Source organism: Pseudorasbora parva, chromosome 5, assembly GCF_024679245.1.
Source record: "Pseudorasbora parva isolate DD20220531a chromosome 5, ASM2467924v1, whole genome shotgun sequence".
Classification (NCBI taxonomy): domain Eukaryota; kingdom Metazoa; phylum Chordata; class Actinopteri; order Cypriniformes; family Gobionidae; genus Pseudorasbora; species Pseudorasbora parva.
In genome coordinates this window covers 50,997,286-51,010,685 of record NC_090176.1, presented here as the reverse complement: position 1 = coordinate 51,010,685, position 13,400 = coordinate 50,997,286, and the positions used below count along the sequence as shown (strand labels likewise).

The 13,400-nt window shown below is 35.9% G+C and overlaps 1 protein-coding gene across 1 annotated transcript in view; it reads left to right on the top strand.

Annotated features, from left to right (window-relative positions):
• The window catches only part of septin10 (septin 10), a 33,636-nt gene that overhangs the window by 3,567 nt on the left and 16,669 nt on the right, over positions 1-13,400 (top strand). Inside the window, exons 4-6 of the mRNA XM_067444670.1 lie at positions 3,911-4,106; positions 6,475-6,661; positions 10,293-10,454. Coding sequence (XP_067300771.1) covers positions 3,911-4,106; positions 6,475-6,661; positions 10,293-10,454 — 545 coding nt within the window. The remainder of the gene's footprint in view (positions 1-3,910; positions 4,107-6,474; positions 6,662-10,292; positions 10,455-13,400) is intronic.

Here is a 13,400-nt window from a genome sequence, read left to right as displayed (position 1 = left end):
TTTTGATATGCATCGATAATGAAATATTCGAAACGACACCTCTCCTCTTTTACCTGTTGCTCTCCGGCCTCTGAACACTAACGTGCCAACGCGTTCGGCTGGATTTTTCTTTATGACAGTGTGTTAGTGTGTGATCGGTCTGAATTTTGCACACGATTGCACATAATTCTACAAATTCCCGCAGATTTCGCGCTCATATCTGAAGTGCGCACATACCGTTAAGCCGACCTCTGACATACAAGTAAATAAAATAAAAAATAGCTCATTTTCCCAGCTTATTAATGGTCAAATACACACAAAAAATGTTACACTGTTCATCTGGGTGTGTATTAACGTAAATTCAGTCGTAAAAAGTTCAGAAGAATGAGCAACAGGAACAGTGTTTTGATTCCACACTCGCGTCAGGTCTTAAAGGGGCAGCAGTTATTCAAACTACAAAAGACAAAAGATCACTGGCTGCTCTTTACTGATTAACTTGTGTAACTTTAACAGATTAATATGTATTTAATTTTACAATGAAAATACAATGTTATTTTAAATTTGATAACTTGTTTCTTTTTTTAATTCAGTTTCTCACCTGAATACAGTTAGACCTAGGCCTACCTGATTTATTTGTGCTATTATTTTTGCTTATTTATTCTTATTTTATTACAGTTTTCTCTTCTTTTTACCATTTGAAGTCAAGCTTTCTTGTGCTGTATGTAAGCTACTGCAACACAATTACCCCATTGTAGAACATGCACTGTAAGCATATTTGTGAGATAATTGTAATGGTAATTGATCAATGTTTATGGGGAAATATAAAGTGATCTCTTCAGAAGAAATATTTGATTGCCTAGACTTTTAATAGACATACACACACAAAAAAGAAATTAATTAAAAATAGAAAAGGTCAATGAGCTGAATCTGATTGAGTGTCTACCTCAAAGACGAATGTTTGCATTTTTAATATTATCAATAAGTGAATTGAAAGTTAAGTGAACCCGTCGAGTGATTTTGTTTTGGGTAATTGTTTTTACAGTTACCCCAAAGGCAGGTTAGATAGTAAGCAAAGTCTACTTAGACAGTGATACATTTAAAATAAATAAAACTTGTGATTTGGTTAAATATCTGATTCTTCTGCTTAACGAAACACAATTTTGGCTGTTTATAGCATTATTATCTTTTTAATGTGATGATAACACTAAATAATAATTTTGACAATGTATTGGTATGTAATTTACAGCGGTGGTAGGTGCTGGAAAAAACTTTAAAATGGACCTTGAAAGTGCTTGAATTTGACCTTTGAAAAGGTGTACGAACCCTGATAGAAAATTGATTGCTGGTTTCTGGCACAGAAATACAAAAAGGTTTTTGTGGGGTTGGTTATCTCACAATTCTGGCTTTTTTTCCCCCTTCATAACTCGTAGTCGCAAATTTATGCACATAATTTTTAATAATGGCGGCATATAAACTCGCAATTCTGACTTTTTTTTTTTACAAGAGTTTGTCCCACAGGTCTTTGCAGGGAAAGTCAGAATTATGAGAATTAATTTGTCAGAATCATGGGATCAAACTTGGAATTGTGAAGGGAAAAAAATCTGAATCGTGGGAGCCAAACTCAGAATTGCAAGAAAAAAAAAGTCATAGGATTTAAACTAGGGATGGGCATTTTCCCAAAATATTGTATTCGAATATTTGGGCTCATAAAAATCGAATAATCGAATATTCGTTTATTTAAATTAGGTATTTTGAGAAAATGAGAAATGTTTCTTTCTTTTTTTCTCTAAACATGTCGTCACCATTTCTGAACAAGCTTATGATTAGGCAATGTACACAACACGCTTACGTTATATCTTAAGGTTTTTAAAACATTAAACAGTGTGTAAAAAAATGCCTAAAGAACAAAAGCATTATAAGCTCAAGAAGCACGAGCGCAGAGCGCGTCAGTTAGCGTGACGTACAAACACACACACACACACACACACACACACACACGTCAATAGGCTATAGCCTACCGACCTGTGTGTGTGTGTGTTTGATATGGCTGATGTGTTTACTTTGTATTGTTTCACATTTTCATGTAGAGAGAAACTATAATATTATTGGATTATGATATTATTCTCGGGTGAGAAAATGCGCCACTGACAGGCGTTGCGGAGACAAAGATAATGGTTAAGTGAAGTTTGAGTGAAGAACTTTGTGTTTTCTGTTCATAAACCCTCAAAGAACTTTAAAGGAAGCATTTGTCTCGAGATCATTTTGCTATCATAAGTTATCTCACTCTCACTCGGGGTAGCTGTAACAGATGAGCTTACCTGAGCAGTGATCGCTCATTCCACTGGTGTTTGGATTTCATGTGATTCTCGTTTGTGGTGGTGATATTATTATAACTCAGTTTCAGTAATTGATTTCATCAAAAGTAACTCCATTTTGTAACAGCATTTTCAATTTTCATCGAAGTAACGTTAATTCCAAACATTGCGAGGCAGACGACGGCATTGTGATCAAATGCACTTAACTTATTAACCTGCTCCACAACGCCACCCAGTGGATTGAGATATAACTGCGAGATTTAGAGGGATTTCTCATGGATGCACTGTGTAGCTAGTTGCTTGTGACTTTTTATTTTATGTCATCCTACTTTTATTATTTTATTTTACCTTACCTTACCTTGTGTTGAAAGAAATATTTTTGTAAATGTTTTAACTTCATCACAACTTAATGTTACCCTTTCATTGTTATTTATGTTTAATTTTCAATGGTTCCAGTCGGGAGTTCCTACCAATTGTTGTAGGTGGGGCCTTAATTAGTGGCGCACCTTAGGATGCGTTATCTCTTCCCCTTTAAGCGTTCGCGCTCAGTCTGACTGTGAATGCAGACGGGGAAGTGCGGAGTGAGACAGTAGGCCTTCCAGTGTGTGTGTTTTCTAATTTTGCTCCAACCTAGTTTTTCTTTCAAAGTAAATAAATGCACATCCTTCATCTCATCCATGTTTGGCTGTCCTTCTGTCCTGAGGGTACCACTTGATATCTGCTACAACTGCATTTACTGCCAGCCAATTAACAAAATAAAATTCGAATAGTATTTTTAGTTTTCGAATGTTAATTACATATCGAATATTCGACTATTCGAATATTCGTGCACACCCCTAATTTAAACATGGAGTTGGGAAGAAAAAAGTCAGAATCGTGGGATATACATTTGTAATTGCGAGGAAAAAAGTCAGAATTGTGGGATATAAATCGAATTATGAGGAAAAGTTAGAATCGTGGGATATTAACTCAGAATTGAGAAAAAAAGTTATAATTGTGGGATATAAATTAGGAATTGTAAGGAAAAAATTCAGAATTATGTGAATTAATTCAGAGAAAAAAAGTTAATAATGGAATATAAACTTGTGGGATATGTGAAATGATGACACCTGCGTAACACAAACAGCAGATGAACTGAATGAAAAGGCAAATTCACTCTCTGCCAGTAGGTGGCGCTTATGGGACAGCAGCAATGTAGCGTTTTTACCGCTATAAACAAAGGCCTGTGTTAATGTCCTTTTTACAGATTTGATAATATTTCCATACGAATGACACTTTGGGAAATTATTGCAATGCAGTTTGTGTGCAAGACTTGAATAAAGATCGGCCAAAGTAAAACAAAAAAATTGTCCGGTTGACCGGTGCATCTCTAATTGCAAGTTTCATATCCCATATCCCAGGTCAGATTTGTGGGATATTAGCCTGCGATTGTGTGAGAGAAAAAAAGTCAGAATTATGACTGTATGACAGTACTAAGAAAAAAAACTATTGTGAGATTAAAAAGCCGAAATGTCTTTTTTATTCTGTGGTGGAAACAAGCTTCAATATTGCTATTCATGAATATGAGTGCACACAGGAAACACTTCTGAAATGATTTATATGGTAAATCTTCACAGGTGAAACTGGGATTGGCAAATCAACACTGATGGACACGCTTTTCAACACCAATTTTGAGAACTTCGAGTCTTCTCATTTTGAGCCGAAGGTGAAGTTGCGAGCGCAGACGTATGATCTTCAGGAGAGTAATGTGCGTCTGAAGCTCACTGTGGTCAATACCGTCGGCTTCGGCGATCAGATGAACAAGCAGGAGAGGTCAGTCCTGCTCACGTCACATTTGTTTCTACAGCGCTTTATACAGTACAGAGAATAAATAAGAGAATCAATGATGCAAACTCCATTAAATATCAGCTTTCAGCAGCTCTATAGACGAGTTATTATTCAGCTCCGTTCAGTTTAAGTGTTGATCTCATCTAATATTGTTAGTGCAGTCATATCGATAATGCAATACTACTGAATATTAGGTGTCGTAGTGATTTCACATCTAATGTTCTTCGATGTTGGAGTAATTTTCTGCACCATATGTGTGTTAGTCTATTTGTTTAGCTGGACAATGTTTAAATGCTCTTTAGAGCTGCACAATTCTCGATAAATTCCGATTTCTTTGGTTTCAAATAGAAATCGCAATTCTGTATATTTCTTTGTCAATGTATTGAATGAATGTGGATAAAACTAGCTCGACTGCACAAGAACCCACAGTATTTTGATTATATCTCCCCTTGTAAATTAACTTACTGGCTCAACCAATGCATTAGTTTGTGGGAGTGGCCAGTTCTAAGTAGTGTTGTCATGATACCAAAATTATGACTTCGATACGATATCAGACTAAAATATCGATATATCGATACTAAATCGATACCACAGTAAAAAAATAAATAAATAAATAAGATAAGATGCTTAATATGACAACAGAACTTATTATTCATTGTTATTTTTTACTAAAAATTCATGTGGCCAGCATGTTCCTTAGGGTTGGGCATCATTTTGATTTGAACAATTATTGATCAATTGATCAATTACTATTAAAATTATCTCACAAATTTTTGCCATCTCAATGTATTTTTTACAATAGGGTAATTGTGTTGCAGTAGCTTACACACAGCACAAGAAAGCTTGATTTTGAATGGTAAATTGAATTTAAAAAGACGAGTAAACAGTAATAAAATAAGAACAAATAAACAGATTACAAACAATAGCACAAATAAATGCAATAGAATAGAAGATAAAAATTAAAAAGACTGCTTTATTTTTTCAGGTAGGTCTAACATTCAGATAAGAAACTGAATTTAAAAAATGCATAGTAATTACATTTAAAACAACACTGGATAATGTTCTTTGTAAAAAATTCAATAGCGTACAGATGAAACACAAGTTGCACAAGTTACACAAGTTGATCAGTCAAGAGCAGTGTGATCGTTTGTCTTTTTGTAGTTTGAATAACAAATGACTGCGGTCCCTTTAAGACTAACGGACGCACGGATCCTAAACACTGCTCCTGTTACTCGTTCTTCCTGAACTGTTTGCGAATGTGTTTACGTTAATACTCTTCCAGATGTGCACTGATAATTCTTTGAGTGTATTTGACCAATAATAAGCTGGAAAAGGAAGCAAATGTTTGCACTTGTATCATGTCAGAGGCGGCTTTATTAGGGTAGGCTATGTGTGTGTGCGCTTCAGATGTGGAGCACGAAATCTGCGGGCATTAGTAGGCTAGAATTAATTTATGTGCAATCCCGCGCGAAATTCAGACCGATCACACACTAACACTAACACACTGTCATGAGGAAAAAGTTCAGCAGAACGCGCGTTCGCCGTGCTCAGAGGTTAACCGGGCTGAGTGAGAATATGCCGGTGTGTGTGTCAGCTCGCTGACGGTCGGAGAGGAGAGCGCAGCTGATATCGATACTGTAAAAACTGAGAATCGTATCGTTTCAGATATTCCAGTATCGATATATATCGAAATATCGATATTTTTGACAACACTAGTTCTAAGAGAGTATTTTGAATCCTGCAATTGTGTATGGATTCACGTTTTTTATTTGGTAGTGATGTACCATTGTTGTATTACTTTATTTACGTTCATTCAGTTTTAATGAAAAATCATACTTAAAGGGTTAGTTCACCCAGAAATGAAATGTCTGTCATTAACTCCTCCCCCTAATGTCGCTCCACACCCGTAAGACCTCCGTTCAGCTTCACACACAGTTTAAGATATTTTATATTTAGTCCGAGAGCGTATGCAAGTGTATGCACACTATACTGTCCATGTCCAGAAAGGGAATAAAAACATCATCACAGTAGTCCATATGAGACATCAGTGGGTTAATTAGAGTCTCTTGAAGCATCCAAAATACATTTGGGTTCAAAAATAACAAAAACTAAGACTTTATTCAGCATTGTCTTCTCTTCCGTGTTCCTCAAATAAAGATTAAAACGGCCATGAATCAATGAATCGATCAATGATTCGAATCACCAATGTCACGTGATTTCAGCAGTTTGACACGCGATCCGAATCATTGATTCATGGCCGTTTGAATCTTTGACATCAATTTCATTTTTGGGTGAACAAACCCTTTAAGTAAAACCCATTTGTGCATATATTGAAGTTCTGTGTCGGTTCCAGTTACCAGCACATAGTGGATTACATTGACACACAGTTTGAGTCGTACTTACAAGAGGAGCTGAAGATCAAGCGCTCTCTTCATAACTACCACGACTCCAGGATCCACGCCTGCCTGTATTTCATCGCTCCCTCTGGACACTCGCTCAAATCCCTGGATCTGGTCACTATGAAGAAGCTGGACAGTAAGGTTAGACCGTCATGGTTTCCACGAATGCACTTGTAACTAACAGTCAACATTCACAATAGGGCTGTGCAATATGTGCCTTTTAATAAATATAATAAATTTAATTTGTGTAAATAATTTAGAATTAATTGCATGCTTTAACGTGTTGACAGCACTTAATATAATATAATATTATATGATATAATATAATTTGGCCTGTCAACAGCTAATTTTTTTTAATCATGATTAATTGTTTTATATATATATATATATATATATATATATATATATATATATATATATATATATATATATTGTTTTAGTTATATTATATTAATTATATTATAAATATAACAATATAATATAATTAATATATTGTTATATGTATTATAATTAATATATTATATGAATTATATTATGTTAACTAGGGATGTCCCGATCAGGTTTTTTTGCCCTCGAGTCCGAGTCATTTGATTTTAAGTATCTGCCGATACCGAGTCCCGATCCGATACTTCTATAATACATAAAAAAGAATAAAGAAGAGCGAAAAAACGAACCAGGATGTTCCTTATTTTTTATTTTATTCACCTTATTTTAACATTCAACAACTCTGTTAACAAACAGAGCACTTCTGTGAGGTAGATTGAACAATCAAGTAATAAATAACAAATTCTTCACTTTTGGATTTTAGTGCAACAGTAAATATCAAAAAGTCTGGGACCGGAGTTGCGCAGAGCAGGAAGTACAACGGCGATATCAAAAGCACACCCATACTCTCACAGATGCAGAACAATTAATTATGTTGGTGTAAAATAAACAGTTATGGAAATTAAATTAAATTAAATAATCTGCTCCCAAAAATCCTGAAAAAATCTGTTAGTGCCTCAGTGACAACTTCACTCAGAGAAGACGTCGATCTCCGCTGTCAATCATGACGTCACACAGACGTTTTTATAGCATCAGATAACTAACTAAAACTAAACTTATTTAAAAAACAAACACTTTAAATGAAATCATTGTGATGATAACTGCCTACAATGACATAAATCAACTTTAAAAAATATTTGAAGTGTAATTTGACTGAAGTGTAATTAACAATGCTTGAATGTTTTTATAGGTCTAACATTAGTTTTTAGGTAGAGAAATTGAATAAAGTAGGCTAATGAAATGTAAAATAGCTGCATATTTAACTGTTTAAATTAAAGAATAGTCCTTACAAAAGCTATTTAATCAAGAGCAGTGAGTGATTCCTTATCTTTTGTTTGACATTAAACAGACATCAGTAAAGGTTACTGCCCCTTTAAGACCTAATGAAAGGCTCTGCGTCGTCTTTCTCGACTGTATAAAGTCCTCTTAAGGCATATTCAGACTATGTCTGCTTGGATACTCATCAAGATGGACATGTAGACATACTTCTTGTGTGAGTTGGTCCGTTTAAGCGCAAGTCTTGAAAGAGAACTCACTATTTGCGCGCTGTGAGACGAGTGCGCGCTTTCGGATTATGCACAGAGACAGATCAGCGTGCGCGTTCTCATTCGCGTCTTCTGGCGAATATACACGGGTAATATTAGCGCTGTTGTAATGTATCACCGAGGAGCCAGCACGTGTATCCATCTACAGAAACATACATAAAGCATTATTTTCAAGTTACAACCCATATTATTGATGCGTCATCATGCTCAGCTCACCCCAGAATATACATTATATCCGAGTCCAGGCCCGATTTCCGATCATGTGATCGGATCGGGACATCCCTAATGTTAATCATATTATATTTTATTATATTATATTAAAGTGCTGTCAACATTAATGCATTATGCATCCAATTAATTACGTATTAAGTAATTGCATCATTAACATAATTTACGTCACAGTTAGATGGCCTTGGGAGTCGGGTGCAATTAATCACAATTAAAATATGTAGTCTGTTGACAGGCCTTAATTAATTAAAAGCTAAACTGAAAGACTTGTAGCTTATGTTGGCTATACTATATAACGTCACTTGTTTCAGAAAAGTAATGTTAATGTTAGACCTTTCCCCATTTCTGTTTTCTGACCCACATCTCGATTTCTCAAACTACGGGCTAGGCCACGGACCAAACATAAAATGTGTGCTGTGTTAATCGCACATTAATAAAATTACTGCCGTTAAAATGAATTTGCGTAATAAACGTGTTAATTTTGACAGCCCTATTATAAATACATATAATTTTGTTGAAGTGTGAGAAACCATTTTACCTTCACAAGAGTTTGAGGACCAGATAAAAAGGCAGAAGTACTATTACACTAAATATGAATAATGTCAGAGGTCATGTTTGTGCGGCTAATTTTAAGCATAAAAATATGTGGGTCAAATTGACCCCTAAAACAATAGAATAAATGGGGATTATTCAATTATGTCTGTTTTAGTGTTTTTCATAGTGATTTTTAATTTTTTTGGCAAAATGCATGTAACCAGTCTAAAGGGGGTCGCACACCGGACGCGGAGCTCGGCGGCGCGCCACACAGCGTCTCAGGTATCGCACACCGGACGCGCACATTTTAAAAGGCTACGTTTATTATACATTTCCCCAAAATATGTTTAGACTTTATTCAAGCTGTTGAACTCAGAATGTAAAACAAATGTGTCTTTTAGCAAAGGGTGAAATCAGTATACCTTAACGATAATATACTTTTAATATAAAGCCTTGAAATGGCGCTCTGTGGCGCGGCAGGATTTAGAACAACTTCCTGAGTCGCCGCGGACAGGCGCAGAATGCCGCCACCGGTGTGTGTACACTCATTGAAAGCAATGTGTTCGAATTTTAAAGACGTGGCGCGCCGCCGAGCTCCGCGTCCGGTGTGCGACCCCCTTAAGTCTATTGGACCCAGTTTTTTTGAACACAAAACAAGGGTTAATTGATGTGTCGCATCTCTGAAAGTTGTGCATTCTGGGTTGTTGTTTTTGTGCCATTGTGAATGAATGTTGTAAATACCAGACTGTTCAGACATGACCTGAAGGCATTAGTAGATAAGATTATTCCTGCTGACCTTCTGTGGCTGAAGACAGCAGTCAGGGTTGTTTTATCTGCTCAATGTCTGAGATTTGAGTAAACATCCTTATTTTTAAACTTGTGTTGCTGAATGGACTCAATCATGCTTTTAAAGGAACACTCCTCTGTTTTTAGAAATAGGGCTTATTCAACTTCTTTCCTACATTTAGATATGTGGGCAAATGCATTTTAGTCTCAGTGCATGCGTTGTTTTCGTTTGGCAGGGTCGCCGCTAGCTTAGCTTAGCATAATGAATGGAATCCTATGTTGCCGGATAGCATGTCCCGTGTAAAAGTGATCCAAAAAAACGACCTAATTACTTATTAGATATAACCGACTTAATCTGCATCGCTATTTGTACTCGTTGTGAGTACGCAGGCCACAAGAAGTAATTAAGTGGTTTTTTTGATCACTTTTACTCGGGACATGCTAGCTGGCAACATAGGATTCCATTCATTATGCTAAGCTAAGCTAGGGGCGACCCTGCCAAACTAAAACAATGCATGCACTGAGACGAAAATGCATTTGCCCGCATATCTAAATGTAGGAAAGAAGTTGAATAAGCCCTATTTCTAAAAATGCTGGAGTGTTGCGTTAAAAGCCTCTCTGCTTCGGCTCCGCAGGTCAACATCATTCCCGTCATCGCTAAAGCCGACACCATCTCTAAGAGCGAGTTGCACAAGTTCAAGATTAAGATCATGAGCGAGCTGGTCAGCAACGGCGTGCAGATCTACCAGTTCCCGATCGACGATGAAACGGTGGCGAAGATCAACACAGCGATGAACGTGAGTTCTGGAGATCACATTGAAAAAATGTGTCTGTAAAACAGCTAGAAGAAGGGATGCTGTTCTTTTGAACTTTATATTCATCAAAGAATCCTAAAAAAGGGTGTTTTACACAACTGTTTTCAATCAATCAATCAATCAATCAATCAATCAATCAATCAACTTTATTTATACAGCGCTTTTACAATGACGATTGTTTCAAATGAAATGTCTGTCATTAACTCCTCTCCCTAATGTCGCTCCACACCCGTAAGACCTCCGTTCATCTTCACACACAGTTTAAGATATTTTATATTTAGTCCGAGAGCGTATGCAAGTGTATGCACACTATACTGTCCATGTCCAGAAAGGGAATAAAAACATCATCACAGTAGTCCATATGAGACATCAGTGGGTTAATTAGAGTCTCTTGAAGCATCCAAAATACATTTGGGTCCAAAAATAACAAAAACTACGACTTTATTCAGCATTGTCTTCTCTTTTGTGTTCCTCAAATAAAGATTCAAATGGCAATGAATCAGTGAATCGATCAATGATTAGGATCGCCAATGTCACGTGATTTCAGCCGTTTGGATCGCGTATCAAACTGCTGAAACTGATTCATGGCCGTTCTTTAGTTGAGGAACACGGAAGAGAAGACGATGCTGAATAAAGTTGTAGTTTTTGTGTTGTATGTTGTTTGTAAATGTATGTTTATGACATACATTTCATTTTTGGGTGACTAACCCTTTAAACAGGACAATATTGCAACAAAATCAGTTTTGGAGAAAACGGTGATGTTATCAGCTTCTTTTAATTTATCATATAGCAACACGGATAATAATCATAACTGTGTGTTGATCGTCAGATCCTCATATGAGAGCGATTAGTGAAGGATCAGTGACACTGAAGACTGGAGTAATGATGATAAATTCAGCTTTGATCACAGGAATAAATTACACTTTACTATATATTCACATAGAGAACAGCAGATTCACACTGGAATAATATTTCATAATTGTACTTTTTTTGTATTTTTCATAAAATAAATGCAGCCTTGGTGTGTGTAAAAAACGACTTCGAAAACATAAAAAATCTTACTGTGCGTTCACACCGTGTAGAAAGATTCGTGGACGAGCTGACGAGCTGACGTAGATCGAATGTTTGGTCTTTTTTTAATTAAAGGCGCCAAGGCAAACCATCATTTGGATCGCATTTGTGCAGACTGACCACATTTAAATGTGAAAGTAAAAAAACTAAACAGATCGATAGAAAGAACTTAGTTACATGTTTGCTAACGAAATAAACCATTAAAAAGCCATTTGTGTTCATGGGTAAGTGCTAGTCTATTTTCAACATGCAGTTTATAGTAGACATTTGCTAGCCTTAGTCTTTAATTTTAACATTAATTTGTGTGCAGCCCACATTACAATAACTGTTTTGGTTGTGCAGCATTAATGCAGTTTGTCAAATTGGTGGTGTTCCCGTCGAAAAACAAACGTTCTAGTGCAAAATGTTGCCTATAAATAGTTTCGTGCCACCTTATCTTACCTTACCCGCCACAGCAATGATCAACCTCTCCTCCATTTTGCTTGGGAACTAATGTGGTCAGAACAAAAGTTTAAAGGACTAAATTATCATTTTAAGAGGTCTTAATGTCACTCTAGGTTACCAGAGAGTGAGTGCCTTTGTTCATGTAACCAAACTTGCTTCACAACCTCTGGTTTCTTCCGCCGAAGAAAAATAAAAATCAAACGTTTTATTGAACGCATTTTTTATTGATCTCGATTACGTGTCTATCACGATTAGAGGTCGACCGATAGTGGATTTTCCCGATACCGATAGCTCGGTTGGACCTCGCTTGCTGATAACCGATTAATCGACTGATAGTTTTTAAAAAAAATACTAGATTAAAATAATAATAATAATAATACATAAAATAAAGCAGGTAAAAAAGCAGTGCTGAACTTTATTACAATTTTTTTTAAAAAGTACTGAACCATGAAAATGTTACATTTCATATGTAAATATGAGATTATTAAAATGAGAAGTTCTAACAGATTTTTTTTTTACAGAAAATAACTAAAACATTAAAATATTACAAATAAATGTTTCTTAAGCTATAACCGAGAAACATGTATGTAAATGTCAGGTAACAGACTGCAAATCCCATTTGTTAACAATGATGTATTTATTTAGCTAGCTTACATGAACTAAATGCATTAAGTAATGTACATTTTACAGCATGTATTAATATTTGATCAATACAATTCTACCTTAATCATTCATGTTAGTTCATAGTGCATAAAAAGGTTAACAGATAAAACTAACAATGAATAATACTCCTACAGCATTTATTAACCTTACTTAATGTTACAAATTGAATATTATTGTATTATATTAAGTGTTATAATTTCATATAAATCCAAACAGTTTGCTTTTTTAGAACACAACAGTTTTCTTATCAAAATAACAACATATGTATTGACATCTAATGCGTTTATATTTCTGTCGGATGCATGATACAGTTTCTCACATCAAAAAAAGTTTCTCAGTTACATCGTTTTAAATGCTTGAGGTAACCGTTGCTGCTAATATTAGCGTCCTGTCAGCCTCGACGACAAAGTACATATACTGTTGTTCTTCCCCTGCTAAAGCATCTAGTCAACAAATCAATCACTTTATAGTGATTTGGCAACATGTACTGAAGTGTTCTGTATTCATACCGTTTCTCTGTTGTGTTTTAAACGCGCATCAGCTGTGTCAGCGCGCTGTGCAGCGTGTGCTGTGAAGCGTGCAGCCTCACGTGTCCTCACGTGTTAATGTAAACAATCAGTGATAGTTTTTCATTTGTCCTCTAGAGGCCGCTCTCGTGCTATATAATGCCAATAGTCCCTTCTCAGAGCTCTCGTAGGCTACTGTGTAATGACAGCAGCCTTCTCAACCGCTCCCGCAACGGACGCAAAC